This window comes from Chrysochloris asiatica, unplaced genomic scaffold (genome assembly GCF_000296735.1).
Source record: "Chrysochloris asiatica unplaced genomic scaffold, ChrAsi1.0 scaffold00120, whole genome shotgun sequence".
Taxonomy (NCBI): Eukaryota; Metazoa; Chordata; class Mammalia; order Afrosoricida; family Chrysochloridae; genus Chrysochloris; species Chrysochloris asiatica.
The window spans coordinates 5,589,105-5,608,158 of record NW_006408638.1 but is presented as its reverse complement, the minus strand read 5'-3'; the positions used below and the strand labels follow the sequence as shown (position 1 = coordinate 5,608,158).

Below are 19,054 nucleotides of genomic sequence, written 5' to 3'. Positions count from 1 at the left end.
TGTGGCACTTAGCAACAATAGGAAAGGGGGGAACTTGAGCTGAAATACTGAAATTATGTCTTGACGCCACCAAACAAAATAGCTTAATGAACTGAGGAAGAATAAAGTGAAGTAGGGTTGTTTCCCTTAATAGGTGTGGCGCTGTGGGTTAATGCACCAGCATGCAAAGTCATTTGAACTGCAGGGTCAGTGGTTCAAGCTCACCAGCCACTCCTTAGAAACCCTATACAGGGTTGCTATGTGTCAGAACCCACTCAACAGCACTTAACAACAACAAGCTTAAAAGAATCTGGAGAAACAAAACTAGCATCCATGAAACAGTTGGAGAGCAGTACACAACAACATGCCAAGTTTAAGATCTTCACACATGCCCTGGGATTTAGAAGAAGGGGAGAAAGCTTCATAGACTAGTTGGAACTAGAACTGGATAGTAAAGGATAGAATGGAAGCAGGCAGACTGGCAAGGAAAAGAAAAACAACAGTAGTGCTTTGTAAAAACAAATCCACTAAATACTCAAGAAAAGGTGTTTTTGCTAAAAGAAACAGTCTTTGATGATATCAGGGATGGGAGGGAAGGGAAAGTAATTCACTAGCTAGAGGGTAGACACATGTTATGTCAGGTGATGGGGAAGGTAGCATACAACAAGAGGGAGGAATGCAAGGGTTAAAGGAGATAGAAGTAAAAATTTTTATATATACAACTCTGAAACAACAGTGTTCTGTGGGTAGATACATAGACACATACAGAGGCTGACCGGATCTGGGAGGAAGAATAGGGGTATGCTCACAAATATATAAGGGTTTGATATTTGTACAGCTCTGCTTCAGTCACATCTATGCATGTGGTGGAGCATTGTTGTTGTTAGACGCCATTGAGTCGGTACCAACTCATAGCACAGCAGAACAAAATACTGCCCAATCCTGGGCCAACATCACTACTGTTGCCACGCTTGAGTCCATCAATGCTGCCACTTAGCCATTCCATCTCGTTGGGGGTCTTCCTCTTTTTCTCTGACCCTCCACCTTACCAAACATGATATCCTTCTCCAGTGACTGGTCCCTCCTGACAATATATCCAAAGTAAGAGAGACGAAGTTTGGCCATCCTGGCCTATAAGGAGCACTCTGGCTGCTCTTCCAAAACAGATCTATTGGTTCTTTTGGCAGCCCATGGCACTTTCAATATTCTCCTTGAACACCATAACTCAAATGCATCAATTCTTCTACGGACTTCCTTAGTCACCATCCAGCTTTCGCATGCATGTGAGGTTATTGAAAATACCATGGTTTGGGTCAGGTGCACCTTAGTCCTCAAGCTGACATCTTTGCTCTTTAATACTTTAAAAAGGTCTTGTGCAGCAGATTTGCCTAATGCAATACGTCATTTGATTTCTTGACTGCTGCTTCCATGAGTGTTGATAGTTGATCCAAGAAGAATGAAGCCCTTAAATTATCATCTAATTCATAATAAAGCATTTAAAAAAAAGAAGAAGAAAAGAATGAAGTCCTCGACAACTTCAATCTTTTCTCTATTGATAAGAATGTTGTTTATTGGTCCAGTGGTTAGGATTTTTGTTTTCTTGACATTGAGATGCAATCCATACCAAAGGCTGTGTTCTTTGATCTCATCAGTAAATGTTTTAAGTCCTCTTCATTTTCAGCAAGCAAGGTTGTATCATCTGCCTATCGCAGGTTGTTCATGAGTCCTCCTCCAATCCTGATGCCAAATTTTGCTTCATGTAAGCCAGCTTCTTGGATTATTTGCTTAGCATACAGGTTGACTAAGTATGGTGGTATAGCATAAAGGGGGCAAAATGCTGAAAACTTCTTAGACATTAGAAAACACCTTGAGGCAGAACCAACTTGATGGCACTTAGCAACAACAATAACAGCATAGAATAAAGAGAAAGTATACATAAGATGCAGTCACCAGGTAGTTTTATTTGCTACACATATCTATGCTTGGGGAAATTTTTTTTTAATCAAAATATTTGAATAAAAAAGAATTTTCAAAATAGGCAAACTCAGAATGATAGCTGTTAAAATTTCTTCCTGTCTCTATTTGAAACATTGGAATATAACAGTTTCTGATGATGAGTGTGCACTGACAAAGGGATATGCATAGGGAAACAACTGCTTTTTGTATTCAAGTCAAACACAAGAGATTGTTACCAGAGACAAATGCTGAGCATAACTCTATCTTCTTAGAGGATCCCTCTCTCACCTTTCACTCCTAAAATAAAAAGAAATGTAAAAAATGTTGGTGTCTGGTTGAGACAGTCCCAAACTGTCCCCTCCCCAGTACTTACTATATATTTCTCCCCAATGAGACTCAGTTTTAGTTTCTTATTGTTGCCACACACTTCTACAGTACAATATTTAGAGAAATAATAGACTCATGCACAGTTTCAATTTTGGCTAACAAATTTTCCTCCTTGTCTTCCTGCTTCATTTCAGAACTTCTTAGGACTTGTAATAATTAGGTCAAATCAATAGTATCTCTAGGGGGTTGAAGACCATCTAGCAGGACATTGTAAGATGGGTGACACCAAGTAACTGTTTAGAAATTTTTGAGCAGTGTTGCATCAGAAATCAATTGTTCTTACGGAAATATTCCTATAGTTCTGCCATTCATCTATCAGTTTGTCATACAGTCGTGGCTATGTGTAGCTGTGATTCTGGAAGCTATGCCACCAGTATTTTAAATACCAGCAGGGTCACCCATGGTGGACAGGTTTCAGATGCACTTCCAGACTCACACACACTAGGTATATGGAAGCAGTCTACCTTTGAATGTTTAACCATGGAAAATATTATGAGAATCTGTCGAGCACTGTCAGATAGTGCCAGAATATTGAACTGGTGAAGAATATTGTCAGATATAGTGCCAGTAGTTGAAAATATTATTAATAGCACCAGCATATTGTCAGATACAGTCCTGGAAGATAAGTCCCTCAGGTTGGAAGGCACTCAAAATTTGAATGGGGAAGAACTGCATCCTCAAAGTAGAGCTGACCATAATAATGCAAATGGAGTAAAGCTTTCGGGATCTTCACTTGCTGATGGGGGACAACTGAAAATGAGGAGAAACAGCTGTAAACATCCATTAATAATCAGAACATGGAATGTACAAAGTATGAATCTAGGAAAATTGGAAGTTGTCAAATATGTAATTGAACAAATAAAAATCAATATCCTAGCCATTAGTGAGCTGAAATGGACTGGTTTTGGCCATTTTGATTCTGACAATCATATGGTTTACTATACTGGCAATGACAAATTGAAGAGAAATGGCATTGAATTCATCATCAAAAAGAACGTTCTAAGATCTCTCTTGAAGCATAAAGCTGTCTGTAATAGGATACTATCCACACGCCTACAAGTAATACCATTATTATCCAAATTTACCCACCAACCACTAAAACCAGTGATGATGAAAAGTGGAGAATTCTACCAACTTCTTCAATCTGAAATTGTTCAAACATGCAATCAAGATGTATTGATAATTACTGGTGATTGGAATGCAAAGGTTGAATAAGGAGTAAGAATCAGCAATTGGGAAATTTGGCCTTGTTGATAGAAAATATGCTGGAGATCCCATGATAGAATTTTGCAAGACCAATTATTTACTACAAATACCTTTTTTTAACAACATGAAAGATGACTATACACATAGACCTCACCAGATGGAATACACAGAAATCAAATTACTAGATCTGTGGAAAGACATATGTCATCAGCCAAGCCAGGCCAGGAGCAGACTGTGGAACAGATGATCAGTTGCTTATATGCAGGCTCAGGCTGAAGCTGCAGAAAATTAAAACAAGTCCATGAGAGCCAAAATACAACCTTGAATATATCCTACCTGAATTTGCATATCATCTCAAAACCATATTTGATACATTAAACACTAATGACCAGACCAGAAGAGTTGTGGGATGACATCAAGAACATCATACAGGGAGAAATATGTGGATAGTATCCTATTACAGACAGCCTTATTTAGAAAACAAGAAAGAAGGAAAAGAAAAAGAGATTAGGAGAGACTCTGAAACTTGCTCTCCAGCATAGAGTTGCTAAAGCAAATGGAAGAAATGATGAAGTAAAAGAGTTGAGCAGAAAATTTCAGAGGGCAGCTCATGAAGACACAGTTAAGTATTATAATGAAATATAATTGAGCTCATGAGGAACCTGTATCTAGACAGTCATTTGAACAGAATATGGGGACACAGTGGTTTAAAATCAGGAAAAGTGTATGCCAGGGTAGTATCCTTTCACCATACTTAGTCTGTATGCTGAGCAGATAATCTGAGGAACTAGATTATATGAAGAAGAACATGGCATACATATAGAAAAAAGACTATTTTAACTACCTGTGACATGCAGATGATAAAACCTTGCTTGCTAAAAGTGAAGAAGTCTTAAAATATTTACTGTTGAAGATCTAAGACCACAGCCTTCAGTATGTTTTGCTCCTCAATGTAAAGAAAACAAAAATTCTTATCGCTGGACCAATAAATAACATCATGTTAAACAGAGAAAAGATTGAAGTTATCAAAGATTTCATTTTGCTCTGATCCACTCACTCTCATGGTTGCAGCAGTGAGTAAATCAAATGATATATTGTGTTAGGCAAATCTGCTGTACAAGACCTTTTTAAAGTATTCAAGAGCAAAGATGTCAGTTTGAAGATTAAGGTGCTCTTGACCCAAGCCATGGTATTTTCAGTAGCCTCATATGCTTGTGAAAGTTGGACAATGAATAAGGAAGACCATAGGATACCTGATGTGTTTGAGTTATGGAGTTGGATAAGAATATGAAAAGTACCATGGACTGCAAGAAGAACAAATAAATCTGTGTTGGAAGAATACAGCTAGAATGCTCCTTAGAAGCCAGGATTGCAAGATTTCCTCTTATACTGTGAACATCTTATGAGGTCAGTTTGAACCTCAAGATTGGCAGTTCAGATCTACCACCCGCTCCTCGGAAACCCTATACAGGGTCACCATGAGTCAAAATCAACTTGATGGCACTTAACAACAACGTAGTATAAAGCTGGACTCCTGGTGTGGTGCTGTAGGATCAGCACTGAACTTCAAACCAAAAGTTCAGTAGTCCAAACCCACAAACTGCCTTTGAAAACCTTACATAGGATCGCTGTGAATCAGAACTGACTTGATGGCACTTAACAACAACTTAGTATAAAGTAACATAGTATAAAGCTGAAGAAAATGTATAATATCAAAAAACAGTTTAGTGGTGAGGGAAACATTGGCTGAAATCCTACAGGAACTGACTTCCCCCACTTACACCGTAGTCCAGCACTGTTATTACCATTTCTCTTCATTTCCTCCCTAAAAGGCATTGACGTCAGACTGGGGATGAGGGAAGAAGAGAGTTGCCTGTTCTGTCCCACATTTCCACAAAAACACCACTCCTTTACCTAAAACACCAGTCCTCTATATTTTAGAGCAATGTGTGACTCTTGTTAAACTAGCAAAAAGCTATATTAAGAAGAACCTCTCATATGAAAAGACAACCATTTTGTCTTCTAAGGCCACTATGATTATTTTCAGTTCTGTGAACAGAAACTAGTAAGTAGTTGCCGTCAAGTCAATTCTGACATAGTACGTGTCAGAGTACAACTGTGCTCCATAGGGTTTTCAGTGGTTGATTTTTCAGAAGTAGATCACCAGACCTTTCTTCTGAGGTACCTTGAGTCTCCAACCTTTTGGTTAGCAGTCATATCCTTTACACTGACACTTCAGTGAACAGAGAAGCTGGTAGTTTTGCACCAAGGCTTAAAAAGACAGAAAGTGTGAACTTGTTGATCTCAAAGTCTCTCCCATTAGAAGATGATATAATTTTGTGGCATCTGAAGCCATGCATGGAGTCGGAGGAAGAATTTTAACTGAAAATAAAACCAAAACTTTGGTCACTTCCTCACCTAGTAGAATTACCCTGGTAAACTAATTTTCTTTGAGTCTCTCTCTGTCTGCAGTCCACAACATGTTTCCAGATAAATTGTTTCCTGCACACATTGTGATCATTGGTGAACTGGGTTCCCCCTAATGAACTGGTTGGGCAATACAGATGGACACAATCACTGTACACTCAAAATAGCCTGTTAATCCAACTCTTCTCTCCCAATAAGCCTGCATTTCTCCTTGCTTCACAGAAAAGTTGAAGAATTCATTGCGTGTATCAGACTTACATGTGGTCTAGCAATTTCCTATGGAAAATGTACTCTGTCTGGATAATTAGGATAAATCAAATTCACTTAATCTGCTCAAGTACTTAATTGTCCTCTGTGGTTTGGGAGGATTTGGGAGAACAATTCTTTCTCTGAGACTAAAACCTACCAAAGGATCCCATCCTGGAGCTGGCAGCAAAGGTAGTTTGAGACTGTTTGTTTAGGTTGTTTGATTTAATAAAACGTTGGCTCTGAAAGTTAGCTGGAGTACAGGCAGCAACTTATTAACTGTAAATCTGGCTGAAGGAAAGTGGCATGTGGAATAGCCATTAGTCCCTTTTCATAATATTGTTGTGAAATTCTGGTCTCTGCTTGTTCTGTGCTAACTTTTCAACATCTCTTTGCATGAACTTTGTAGAGAAAAGTAAAAGAGGCTGCCAAAGTATCAGGCACTTTATTGTAGGTGTGGGCAGAAGGAGAGCAACTCCTTCCTTGTTAAAGAAGAAAGACATTGAGGTGATGGTTCAGTTTAGCAACTATTCATCCGGCAAAAGCAAAGCTCTCCAAGAGCACAGAGCACCATTAGTATATAAAGAAAAAATTCTTCTTTTCACACAACAACTGTCTACTTACTATTTTTTACGTTGAATTCCTTAGTATCTAGGGAGGGGTGGGGGAAAGGCATGGTGGCACTTCGGCCCTGCTCCAGAATTTCTGGACACTAGAAACATCCCAAAGACATAATGGGCAACTCTTTCATGGTCCCTCAGTTCTACCGAGTCCCTACTTTACTTCCTTATGCTCAGTTAGTTCTAGTGCTGTGGATTAATGTGCTGGATGCAAAATTGGTTTAACTGTAAGGTCGGCAGTTCAAGCTCATCAGCTGCTCCTTGGAAACCCTATACAGCGTCATTATGGGTCGGGACTCACTCGATGGCATTTAACAACAACAATAACAATTCTCTCATTGTCCACCCTCATGCTCCTTATCTACACTCCCTGGTCATACAATGCCTTTGCATGTGGTTTGGTATTAAATGCCATCCACTCAGGCCTGTAAAGGGTTTCCAAGTTGCAGGTGATGTCTTTGAACCACTCGTGGTTAGCAAGCAGTCCAGTGCTCATTCTACAGAGCCCTTGCAAGTGGCAGACACCCAGAAATGTTTCCTATAATCCTGCAGTCCTTGGAGACAAGCTTACCTTGATTGAATTTTCCTTTCCACCTTTGAGCAGTCCCTACCTGTTCTATTTCTTATCTTAAACTTCTGTTTTTCCCTTTCTGACTGAAACTCTGATTAGAGGCTCAAATGTTTCAATACTACTTGCCACCTACTCAGTTCTGACTCATGGCAACTTCATGTGTGTCAGAGTAGAATTTTGTTCCATAGATTTTTCAATGGATAATTCATTTGACATAGATCACTAGACCTTTCTTCTAAGGTGCTGCTAGGTGGACTCAAACCCTCCAACATGTTGGTTATTAACACAACATTTAGTCCTTGACACCACCCAGGGACTCCCTCAAGATTATGTTAAGGGTAGAATCAGCTGGACAAATATTCAAGCCAACAGTTTTACAGGGGGCGTGGAACTTTCTTTTTAAAAAGCAGCTTGATTTAGGGGTTTGAGGCTTTTGTCAGAGTGAAAGTCAGCGTTTGCATTTAAATGATGACTATATAACCAATAAGTTCGTGAAATAATGAAGCTATGTGTTGTTGTTGTTTAGTGACCCTGTATAGGGTTTCTGAGGAATAGCTGGTTAGCTTGAACCACCAACTTCACAGTACAAATTGGCTTTGCAGTCTACAGCTTATCCTACAGCACCACACCAGGACTGCATTTCAGCTTTATATTATGGGCACAAATAGATGAAAAGGTTATTGAGATGGGCAAAGGAAGCAGGCGCAGGAAGGGAACGACACAAAGCTGTGCCTGCCCTACCAAGAGCTGAAAGTGATTCTGGAAGTTGTTGTCACGTCTCTCACCTTTAAAAGAAGTCAGCCTGCAGATGGATCCTGAAGGCTGGGTTTCCATGCTTCTGACAGAGTCTTAAATCGAGAACTACAGATCCCACTTTTTGAAACGTTGCTTTTTCACTTTTTTGTGAATTGATAGATTTTATATGTATATGCTGATTTTAACAATTGGTCTCAAACTGTTGGTCTTAAGTTTACCCTGTATTTCATTATCCTACTCCTCTAGAGTAATACTTTGGAGTTTTGTAGAGCCTTCATTGAAATCTTACAGACCATTGATTTTTCTCCCTTACTTTGTTGGGGATATTTTGAGGACAGGCTGCAAAGAAAATGACACCAAACCATTCCTCTCTCAGAATTCTTTACTCAGCTCGATTTGATAAATTGCAATGACCACACAGAACTCAGACACCATACTCACAATGATGGGATGTTTTAAGAAAGTTACCAGGTTACAGTGAAGGATCAGAAAATGCTCAGGGCGCAGTTGTTCTAGTCAGGACAGCCTCTCCTCAGTGTACTCACAGGCAGGCATCTTTTACGGCTGCTGAGAAATGCTCCCAGGGCCCCCCACTCTATCATAAGCCTCAGCCTGAAGGCACTCAGTTCTCCATGGGTCAGAAAACCTAGCTCCCCGAATTAACTGCCTAGAAGCACTCCACTTTGCAAGTAAGTCTCCTACCCAAAGTCACTCAACAACATTTGCTCCATGGGCTGGGAAGCCCACCTCTGTCTTATGCTCTGGCTCTTAGTTTTGTTCCTGTTCTTCTACTTCTCTGGTTTCACAGCTTTCTGTCCTTGCTACAAGGAGGCTCAAAGTACAGGGATCTCTGGATTATCAAACCTAGATGTAAAGCAGAAAGTGCTGTGGAGGGATGGTTGGTGTCAGAATAGGGTAAAGCAGGTTGTAGGATGGAAGCTTGTCTGACCTCTGTGTCCTAGGAATCGTCCTTGGGCTGATTTTGAGTTTGAGTCTCTTTCCCCTTTGCTAAGCCAGGGGAAGTCAGACATGGCTCCCACATGGTTATTGCAGTCACATATTAAATATTGAGTGCAGCTGTGATTCCAAGCTTCCTGACTGGAATACATGACCTACCCAGTCAGACTCAGGCATGGCTTTCTACAAGGAGTGTTAATTACCTGGCTTGTCCTCTATGGGGTCCAGAGGCTGGATGTGGTTTTTACCTAGATTGTTCTCCATTCAGATATTCATTTTGATATGTCTTATGAAAGGTTTTTTAAATTAATTTTTAATCATAAATAAATATGCATGGTTTTCAATATCAAATACTACTATGAAAGCTGTCCCTCTATTCCTAAAATCTGTTTCCTAGAGGATTTTCAATAATTTCTGCTACTAAATTAAATCCACGTGTCTAGTAGGTTTTCAAAATTATGAAATATTGTATCTCCTCACCTTCATCATTTGCCCCTCCCATGTATTAGATAGATACCTTGGTTCCTGCATCTGATAGTTCTTCCTTCTTTGTTTATACCCTCATTTTATGTCATTTTTTTGAGACATATATCTTGAGGATCGGTTATTAAATGATACCACTGATGAGTCTGAGCCATGGCATGTCTGAAAACATCCTTGTTCTACTCTGATACTAAAGCAATTGATTTGCTAGACATGAAATTTTGTGATAAAAGTAATTTCTCAGAATTTTGAAGGCACTGTAGCACTGCAGGATAATGTACTGAACAAGGTCAGTTTAAGTGACAAGACTGGCAGTTCAAACCCACCAGCTGCTTCTCAGAAACCCTATACAGGGTAGCTGTAAGTCAGAACCAACACAAAGGCACTTATTAGCAACAACAACAGTATTATTGATGAAGCCAACTGTCTGATTCTAGAACCTTTGAATGGGACCTCTTATTTTCTTCTCAGAAGCTTTTAGGATCCTCATTACTCTGAAATTTTGAAAATCATGTGCTATAATAAGCGTTTTCTATTTTATTTTTTTCATTTTGCTGGGCACAGAGTAGGCCCTTTTCAATCTGAAAGTTTTCTAGGATAGTTTTCTACACTCCTTTTCCCCTGTATGTCTCTTCCAGAATTTCTTTGAAGTGGGTATTGTATTCCCTAGATAATCATCCAGTTTTCTTTTCTCTCCGGCTTTTTGTTTTAATGTTTGTAAATTTTCAAGCTTATCTCCTAAGCATTGTAATTAAATTTTAATTTATGCAATATCTTCTATTTCAAGGAATTTTTTTGTTCTTTGGAAAAATTTAATAACATCCCTATGCTTATTTCATAAGTATGATCAATATTTTTTCTGAGCCCATACTCTTTTTTTTTTTTTTATGTTTTATTGTGAATTATGTGATAGTTTACATGGGAGAACATTAGCTTTACATTCATCCTATCGTATATCGTTTCATTGCCATGATTACAATCCCCTCCATACATTATCAACCAACCAAATGGTATACCTCTTGGTCGTCAGCACACAGCCCCTCTCCCTCTCTGGGTCTAGAGTCCCCAGCCACTCCATCTCTCCACATCATCATCTCTGCCTCCATCTCTGGTGTTACTGCTTCTCTGAATAGGGTTCCGCATTCCGCTCTTCTCCTGTGATGGGTCCCAGGGACCTCTGCTCCTGGAATGCAAAGTCAACTACTCCCCTCGTTTTGCTACAAATGTCTACCTTTACATTTCCAACCCTCACAGTCAGTCCTAATAACAATTATTCACTATTGTGCCACATAAGAGCCATCCCCATCTCATTTTTATCAGCCCCACCCACACAGATTGGATACTACTCAGCAGAGATTCTACCTTCCTCCACGCCCTCTGGATCTAGGCTCCCTCTTGAAAGCTTGTAAGCAAGTCACTTCCTGTCTTTGTAGCCCCCCATTTTGGGTAGCCAATGTCCAAGTGGCCCATCCCTGTCTACCCTGTATATCGAGGGGGTGGGAATGATCTTTGTTGTAAAGATTTGTTCCCTCTTTTGCACTACTGCATCCATAGGTGTAGGGTCAAGTTCATCAAATTGTATCAGATTATTCTTTTTTTCCTCTTCTTTCTTCTTCTAGTTGAATTCTGATCATCCAGCCATTGAAGCCAGGTCAAGTGGGTATTATCTGCAAGTGTAGGTGTTCTTGTGCATATGCCCTCTCTTCTTATCAGCTGGACACTTCACTCTCTACTCTAGTCCTCTGTGGCTATGTCACTGACTCTGGGCCCAAGAGTCTCAGGTCTTGCCACACTGCTGGGCCACCAGGTCTCCACCTGTGAGCCCATACTCTTAGACCTGTCGTGTTTTACAAGAATGTGTTTTCTGAGAAAGGTTTTACTACCACAAGTAGTTTTTGTATTTAGGGTTTAATTGACTAAAAATATGCCTTTAATTTCCATTGCTATGAATTCAATATTTGTTTTTTGTTAAGTGCCGTTGAGTCTCTTTCGATTCATAGCTACTCTGGATAGGGTTTCCAAGGAGCAGCTGGTGGGTTTGAACCATTGACTTTGAGGTTCAAAGCAACCTTGAGATCAAGTGCTTATCCTGTGGCACCATATAATTTCTTCAAAATTTGTCAAGTATCATAAAATAATGGCAAAAAGAAAATAAAAACAGAAAAAGTAGCTCATGAATATATGTGGCCATGCTGCAAAAGGAGCTAAAGTATAAATAACCATGAAATACAAAGACGTTGAGATGATTTCAGCAATCCTAGCCAAAGCATAGGCCTTTTGGCACTAGCCCAGTGAATCAAAGTCCAGATGCCTGAAAATTTCTTTTTCCATTTTCAGTTCATCATAGTTTACCCCCACCCCTCCCCAGTACACAATGTTTTCTCCTAAGGCCTCTCAGCAAGACTTTAATCTCTGGAAAATATTCCATACCAAAATACCCCACATGTGTATGATTTATTTAAATTAGTAGCGTAGGTATTTTTGTATCCACATATTTTTATGACACCTTCTCTCAAATATTTAGTTTTATAAATTATAGAATTTGTATTTTCCTACTAAAGCACTGAGGTGGTAGTGTCAGTTCTGACTCATAGGGACCTTGAATGGGGTTTTGAGGCTATAAATCTTTATGGGAACAGAAAGCCTTATCTTTCTCCTACAGTGTGGCTGGTAGATTCGAACTTCTGACCTTGTGGTTTGTAGCCCAACTTGTAACTTATTATGCTACCAGAGATCCTTAAGGCTCTGAGGTAGAATGGGTAAATTTAAGTCCCCATTTCACATGAACTTTGGTGCTTCGAAAAGCAAGACAGGAATAGTACAAGGTTAAGACCTACATTCAGGTTCTCAACTGAAAATTAGACCTAATGGAGTTTATGTGTATTAAGTTTCTATATGTAGAATGAATGCTGTAGTACCTGATTGCCATGGTTACAATGCTAGCATCTGTTACCTTGTACTAAACTCTGGCCATGTTTTAATGTGATGCCTTAGTAATCAAGACACTTATTCCTTGAGCCTGGTTTTTTTTTCACTGCTCATTTAGTGCCCTCTGTATCAAATTATGGAGAACAGTCATTCTTCTTTTGTTTTTCTTTCTTTCGCACACTTATATCTTTCAGTCTCTTGTGTTCTGTATTGCTTTTTAATAAGAAACTGCTCAAAGATGGGAATTATTTCTAGTCTGAAAGTTGTGTGTAAAATTGGGACTCACAAATAACTATCAGTTGATTCAGGTTGGGGTTTTGCTTTCTACTTTCAGGCAAAGGTCAAATCATTATTCTGGGGTTTTTTTTGTTTTGTTTTTTAAGGATTTGCTTTGCTTAAGCATGTTACAAATAAAATTTGTCCAATGCTCTAACGAAATTTATTAATGCATACTTTTTAAGGCTACAATAAAATGTATTCATGACTAAGGAATCTGAGCTTGCTTTAAAAAACAAAACAAAAATAAAGGGTTAAGAGTCTGGCCTACATGAAATTTAATTTATAGAAAGAACTTCAATCTTATGCCCATTTTCTTCAAGATGTAACATTCTCTGTCCCACCATGTTCTGAAGACATCATGGCTTCCTGTGAGCTATGTAAAACTCTACTTCCTAAAGATACAGTTAGGAAGTCCTTCAAAGAAATATCTTCATGTGTACCCATTGTTTGGTTTGGTGGTAGTGGTTGTGTGTCGTGGAGTTGGTTCCGACTCATAGCAACCCTGTACAGGGCTTCCGAGGCTATACATTTTTATAGAAACAGAAAGCCTCACCATTCTCCCTGCAGAGCAACATGTAGATTCTAACTGCTGACCTGGCGGTTCACAGCCAAACTCTTAACCCACTACTATACCAGGGTTCCTATTGATGTTAAGTGCCATCAAGTCGATTCTAACTCATAGTGACCCTGTATAGGGTTTCTGAGGAGCAGCTGGTGGGTTTGAATCACTGACCTTATGGTTAGTAGTGCAGTGATTATTCTACAAAGCCATTCCAAGACTCCAGGGCTCCTATAGCTTAGTTCTCAAATATCAGCGGGTCCTAGGGAACTTGTTGGATTCCTACATAGACCTCTCAAATGGATTCAACAGCTAGAGTGGGGCAAGAAATCTACATTTTAAACAAACATTCCCACCACATCCATCACATGATTCTAACCTAAGTAGCCCTGCCCCATGTAACCCAGCGAATGAGAAGCATTACCTAAATCCACAGTTGTGCCCAAGGTTAGTATCATAGGGAATAAAACAGGAATCTGTCCATTTCTTTGCTCCTTCCTCCCCATGCCTTTTGTCTATATGTCTATTACCAAACTGCCTAATTATTTCTGCTAACTTGGAGTTTTTAAAAGACAGCTATCTTTTCAAATTTAAGCCATTTCTTATATAACACATTAGACAAGCTGGTTTGAAAAGAAAATTAAGAAAACATGTTTTGTTTCCTAAAGCTGCTTCTAGAACATGTTATCATTTATTGACACTATGATTGAAAAATAGTCAGGAGGGATGTCAGTATATACTTGCTAGCTCTCAAGAATATGTTATAATTGTTTTTATTTTCTCCCCAAACAGCTATCAATTTGAAGTGAAACCCAAAAATCCACTTGGTGAAGGTCCAACCAGCAACACTGTATCATTCAGTACCGAATCAGGTAAGCACATCAAAAGTTGTTGTTGTTAGGTGTTGTCCTGTCTGACTCATAAAAGACCCTTTACACAACAGAATAAAACACTGCCTGGTCCTGTGCCAGCCTCACAATTGTTACCCTTGAGACCATTGCTGCTGCCACTGTGTCAATCCATCACGTTGGAGGTCTACTTTTTGCTGACTCTCTACTTTATCAAGCAGGATGTCCTTATCTAGGGTATGGTCTGTCCTGATAACAAGTTCAAAGTATGAGAGACAAAGTCTGGCCATCTTCCTGGCTTTTATACTTCTTCCAACAAAGATTTGTTGTTCTTCTGGCAGTCCATGGTACTTTTAATATTATTTTCCAATACTATTAACTCAAATGCTTCAAATTTTCTATGGTCTTCCTTACTTATTGTTCAACTTTCACAAGCATATGAAGCTATTGAAAATAACATGGCCCAAGTCAGTAATACCTGACTGACTACCTTAGTCCTCAAACTTACATCTTTGCTCTTCAACACTTTAAAGTGGTCTTGTGCAGATTTGTCTAGTGATCTGCCTAGAGCAAAATACATTATTTAATTTCTTGACTGCTCTTCACTGAGTGTTGATAGTGGATTCAAACAAAGTGAATCTTTGACAACTTCAGTCTTTTCTCCATTTAGCGTGATGTTATATAATGATGTTTGCTTTCTTTACATTGAGGTGCAACCCACACTGAACATTGTGGTCTTTGATCTTCAGTAGTATTTTAAATCCTCATTTTGAGCAACAAGGTTTTTTTTTTTTTTTTTTAAGCAAACAAAGCATATTGCAGGTTTTTAATGAGTCTTCCTCTAATCCTAATGTCACGTTCTTCTTCATATAATTCAGTTTCTTGGGTTATCTGCTCAGTATACAGAATGAATAAGTACGGTAGAATACAACCTTGGTCCATGCCTTCCCTGATTTTAAACCTTTCCCCTTGTTCTGTTCAAATGACTGCCTCTTGTTTTATGTAGAAGTTCCTCATGAGCACAATTAAGTGTTCTGGGATATCCATTTTTTACAATGTAATCCATAGCTTGTTATGATCCATACAGTCAAAAGCCTTTGCATACTCATAAAAGCACAAGTAAAGATCTTTTTAGCATTATCTGTGTTCAGTCAAGATCCATCTAATGTCAGCAGTGGTATCCCTCATTCCATTTCATCTGAATCTGGCTTGAGTTTCTGGAAGTTCCCTATCGATGTCCTTTTGCAATTGTTTTTTAATTATCTTCAGCAAAATTTTATGTGAATTTTATATTGTTTGATGTTTTCAGCATTCCATTGGGTCACCTCTCTTTGGAATAGGCACAAATATGGATCTCTTCTAATCAGTTGGTTCAAATTTCTTGGCATAGATGAGTTAGTGTTCCTAATGCTTCCTCAGTTGGATCAGAATTTTCCATTTGTATTCTGTTAATTCTTGGAGCCTGTTTTTCACCAGTGACTTCAGTGCAGCTTTAATATCTTTCAGTATCATCAGTTCTTGTCAAATGCTTCTTCTTGAAATGGTTGAACATTGACCATTTCTTTTTGGTATAGTGATTCTGTATTCCTGCCAATGCTTTCTGTATCATTTAATATTTTGATGGTGAAGAGTGGAGTTGGTTCCAACCCATAGCAACCGTGTACAGGGTTTCTGAGGCTGTAAATCTTTATGGGAGCACAAAGCCTTATCTTTCTCCCACAGAACAGCTGGTAGTTTCAAACTGCTGACCTTGAGGTCAGCAGCCCAACTCATAACTACTATGCTACCAGAGCTCCGTTGTTGTTGTTGTTAAGTGCCATCAAGTCAATTCCGACCCATAGCGACCCTGTATAGGGTTTCCAAGGAGCAGCTGGTGAGCTTGAACCACCGACCTTGAAGTTCAAGACTTTGCAGTCTGGCACATTAGCCCACAGTGCCACACCAGGACTCTACCAGAGCTCATTGTTGTTGCTGTGTGCTGTGGAGTCGGTTCCATCTTATGGCGACCCTGCACAGGTTTTCCGAGGCAGTACATCTTTATGGGAGCAGAAAGCTTCATCTTTCTCCCACGGAACCACTGGTAGTTTCGAACTGCTGATCGTGAGATTAGCAGCCCAATTCGTAACCACTACACTACCAGAACTCCTTAGAATTCTTCAATATTTCAAGTTGAGGCATGAATTTTTTCTTCAGTTCAGCTTGAGAAATACTGAGTGTGTTCTTCCCGTTTTGCTTTCTAACTCCAGGAGTTTAAAATTTTCATTATAATACTTGTCTTCTCAAGCTGTCCTTTGTAATTTTCTATTCAGCTCTTTTCCATCCTCATTTCTTCCATTCATTTAAGCATCTCTATGCTGGAGAGTAAGTTTCAGAATCTCTTACTTTCATTTTGGCCTTTTCTTTCTTTCCTGTTTTTTTTTTTTTTTTTAATAATGCTACATCTACTCCCAGCTGTTCTGCGGGAGAAAGATGAGGCTTTCTACTCCCGTACAGATTTACAGCCTCGGAAACCCTGTGCAGGGTTCACGATGAGTCGGAACCGACTCCACGGTACTTAACATCAACAGTAATTCCCAACAAATTTGTAATGGGTCAGTGGGCAATTTTTTATATAGGGAACTTATTGGAAACCCAGCTAAACAATGTGTGTACTTAGTTCTTAACTTCTACAACTATCCACGGAAAAGGCAAACTGAAGGTACTCTTAAGGAAGCACCACTTAGGACTTTCCTCATTTATGTAGATATCAGGAAAAAAACTTATCAGTTTAAAAGGGGGGAAAAAAGCCTTATCTATACTCAGATTATCGAATGGGTACTTTCTCAGTATGCCTACAAAATATTAGGCAAACTGAACCTAAGCACATCCCCAAAGGAAACTCATTTGATAGTTGTTGTTTTTGTAATTTGACCTTCCAAGTACCAATTCCTTAATGAGATGCATCTGTACACAAAGCATTATTTGCATAATTCTTACACCAATCATGGTGAGTTTATCAGTTATTTCTGTTGAAACTAAAAGAGAAGGGTTTTGAAACTGAAGTGAAGGCTGAAACAGTGACAGACTTGTGACTACTCAAATCACATGCCCCAGAAACAGCTGAGTCCTTGGTGAACTGGAAAGTGTTTGATAAGAGAATGATAATACAAAACAAAACAAAGCATTCTATATTTTCGTCTTCAGTCACACACAATGTCATTTTTCAATGAGTATTTCTTAGCATCTGTAAGTACTTATGCTCTTCACCTGTGGTATTGGAATACTTGACGTTACCACCTAATAACATTCCACTGTTTCCAATTTCTCCTCAGCGGACCCTAAAGTGAGCGAGCCAATTTCTGGTAAGTACCTTGTAAGATGGGAACACAACTACATTATTTTTCTAAACTAACAAAACAGGAATAGGAGAACTTTATAGTCAGGATTTTCCTGTTCATCATCTTAAAAATATCAATCAGGTGTGAATATTTACCTGTGCAAAAAATGTGGTAGCAACCTGTCCTCCCACAACTCAATTCAGCTGGGTTCAGTAGTAGTTCACTACAAGGTCACATAAAACTCTAAATGACATCATATTCAGTTATGGAGTTTATTAGGGTCCAAAATGTTCAAGGCACAGTTGTTTACTACACCACAACCTGAAACATGTTTTGGGTACAAGTTGGATTTTTGGGCATCTACCTTCATGAAGGTACCAGGGCAGCTCAAATATTGTTTAATAATTAAAGCAATAGGTAATTTTCATTCACACTTTATAGAACAAGTCACCTTAAAGCAACTATTTAGCTTTTAGACTATGCTTTAAAAAAATTAATTTGCTTTAAAAAGTGTTGTTTATATGTTGCACTGCAAAGACTATTACACAACTACATAATGGCTCTTAAGATCTCACTGTTGACAAATATATAATTGGGGTTATACTTAATTAAAACTTAATTTTTTGCATCCAATATTTAGCAATAGAAAAAAATCAGGAACCCATAAATTGACAGGAACTCTGCAAATTGCATTTTTATTTAAAAACTTTCAGGGGAAGCTCTTCAGTATCCAAGTCAGATACTCAACTCAAGCCATGTTTTCTTTATGCAGCAGGAAGAGATGCCATCTGGACTGAAAGACCCTTCAATTCAGATTCATATTCAGAATGTAAGGGCAAGCAGTATGTCAAAAGAACGTGGTATAAGAAGTTTGTAGGGGTGCAGCTATGCAACTCTCTCAGGTACAAGATTTATCTGAGTGACTCCCTCACAGGTAAGCAGAGCTGCCAAGACTATTTTGGGAATGTTTTGTAGTACTCTAAGTTGGCTTTTCCTAGGGAGAACTCCAGGCATCAAGGTCTGATTGTAAATATAAAGTTTCCTCTTGATTACGTTATTGGAATACTTACCAGTTTAGAAAATAAGGATTGAGACATGCTATACGAGTCCTCATGTGGCGTCCTGGTGTGGTGCTGTGGGTTAATGCCCCAGACTGCAAAGCCACTGGAACTGCAAGATCGGAGATTCAAGCTCACCAGTGGCTCCTTGGAAACCCTATATAGGGTCGCTATGGGTTGGAACCGACTCGATGGCACTTAACAACAAACAACATACGAGTCCTCATGTAGTACTGTAGGATAAGCACTGAGCTGCTAACCACAAGGTTGGTGGTTCAAACCCACCAGCTGCTCCTCAGAGACCCTATACAGAGTTGCAATGTGTCAGAAGTGACCTGACAGCATGTAACATTTGAAGTTTAATAAGGAAAGTATCACCATGGGAAAATAGAATGAACAGGTACTAGCACATTCAAGCTCAATTTTGTTATAGCCATTCAAGGATAGAAAGCTTGTTGATAATAAAATGTTTCTTAA

The 19,054-nt window shown here is 39.0% G+C and overlaps 1 protein-coding gene across 1 annotated transcript in view; it reads left to right on the top strand.

Moving 5' to 3' along the window:
• Positions 1-19,054, top strand: part of ABI3BP (ABI family, member 3 (NESH) binding protein) — a 317,931-nt gene that overhangs the window by 296,047 nt on the left and 2,830 nt on the right. Inside the window, exons 31-33 of the mRNA XM_006868650.1 lie at positions 14,147-14,226; positions 17,514-17,543; positions 18,292-18,453. Of these exons, the coding sequence (XP_006868712.1) occupies positions 14,147-14,226; positions 17,514-17,543; positions 18,292-18,453 (272 nt within the window). The remainder of the gene's footprint in view (positions 1-14,146; positions 14,227-17,513; positions 17,544-18,291; positions 18,454-19,054) is intronic.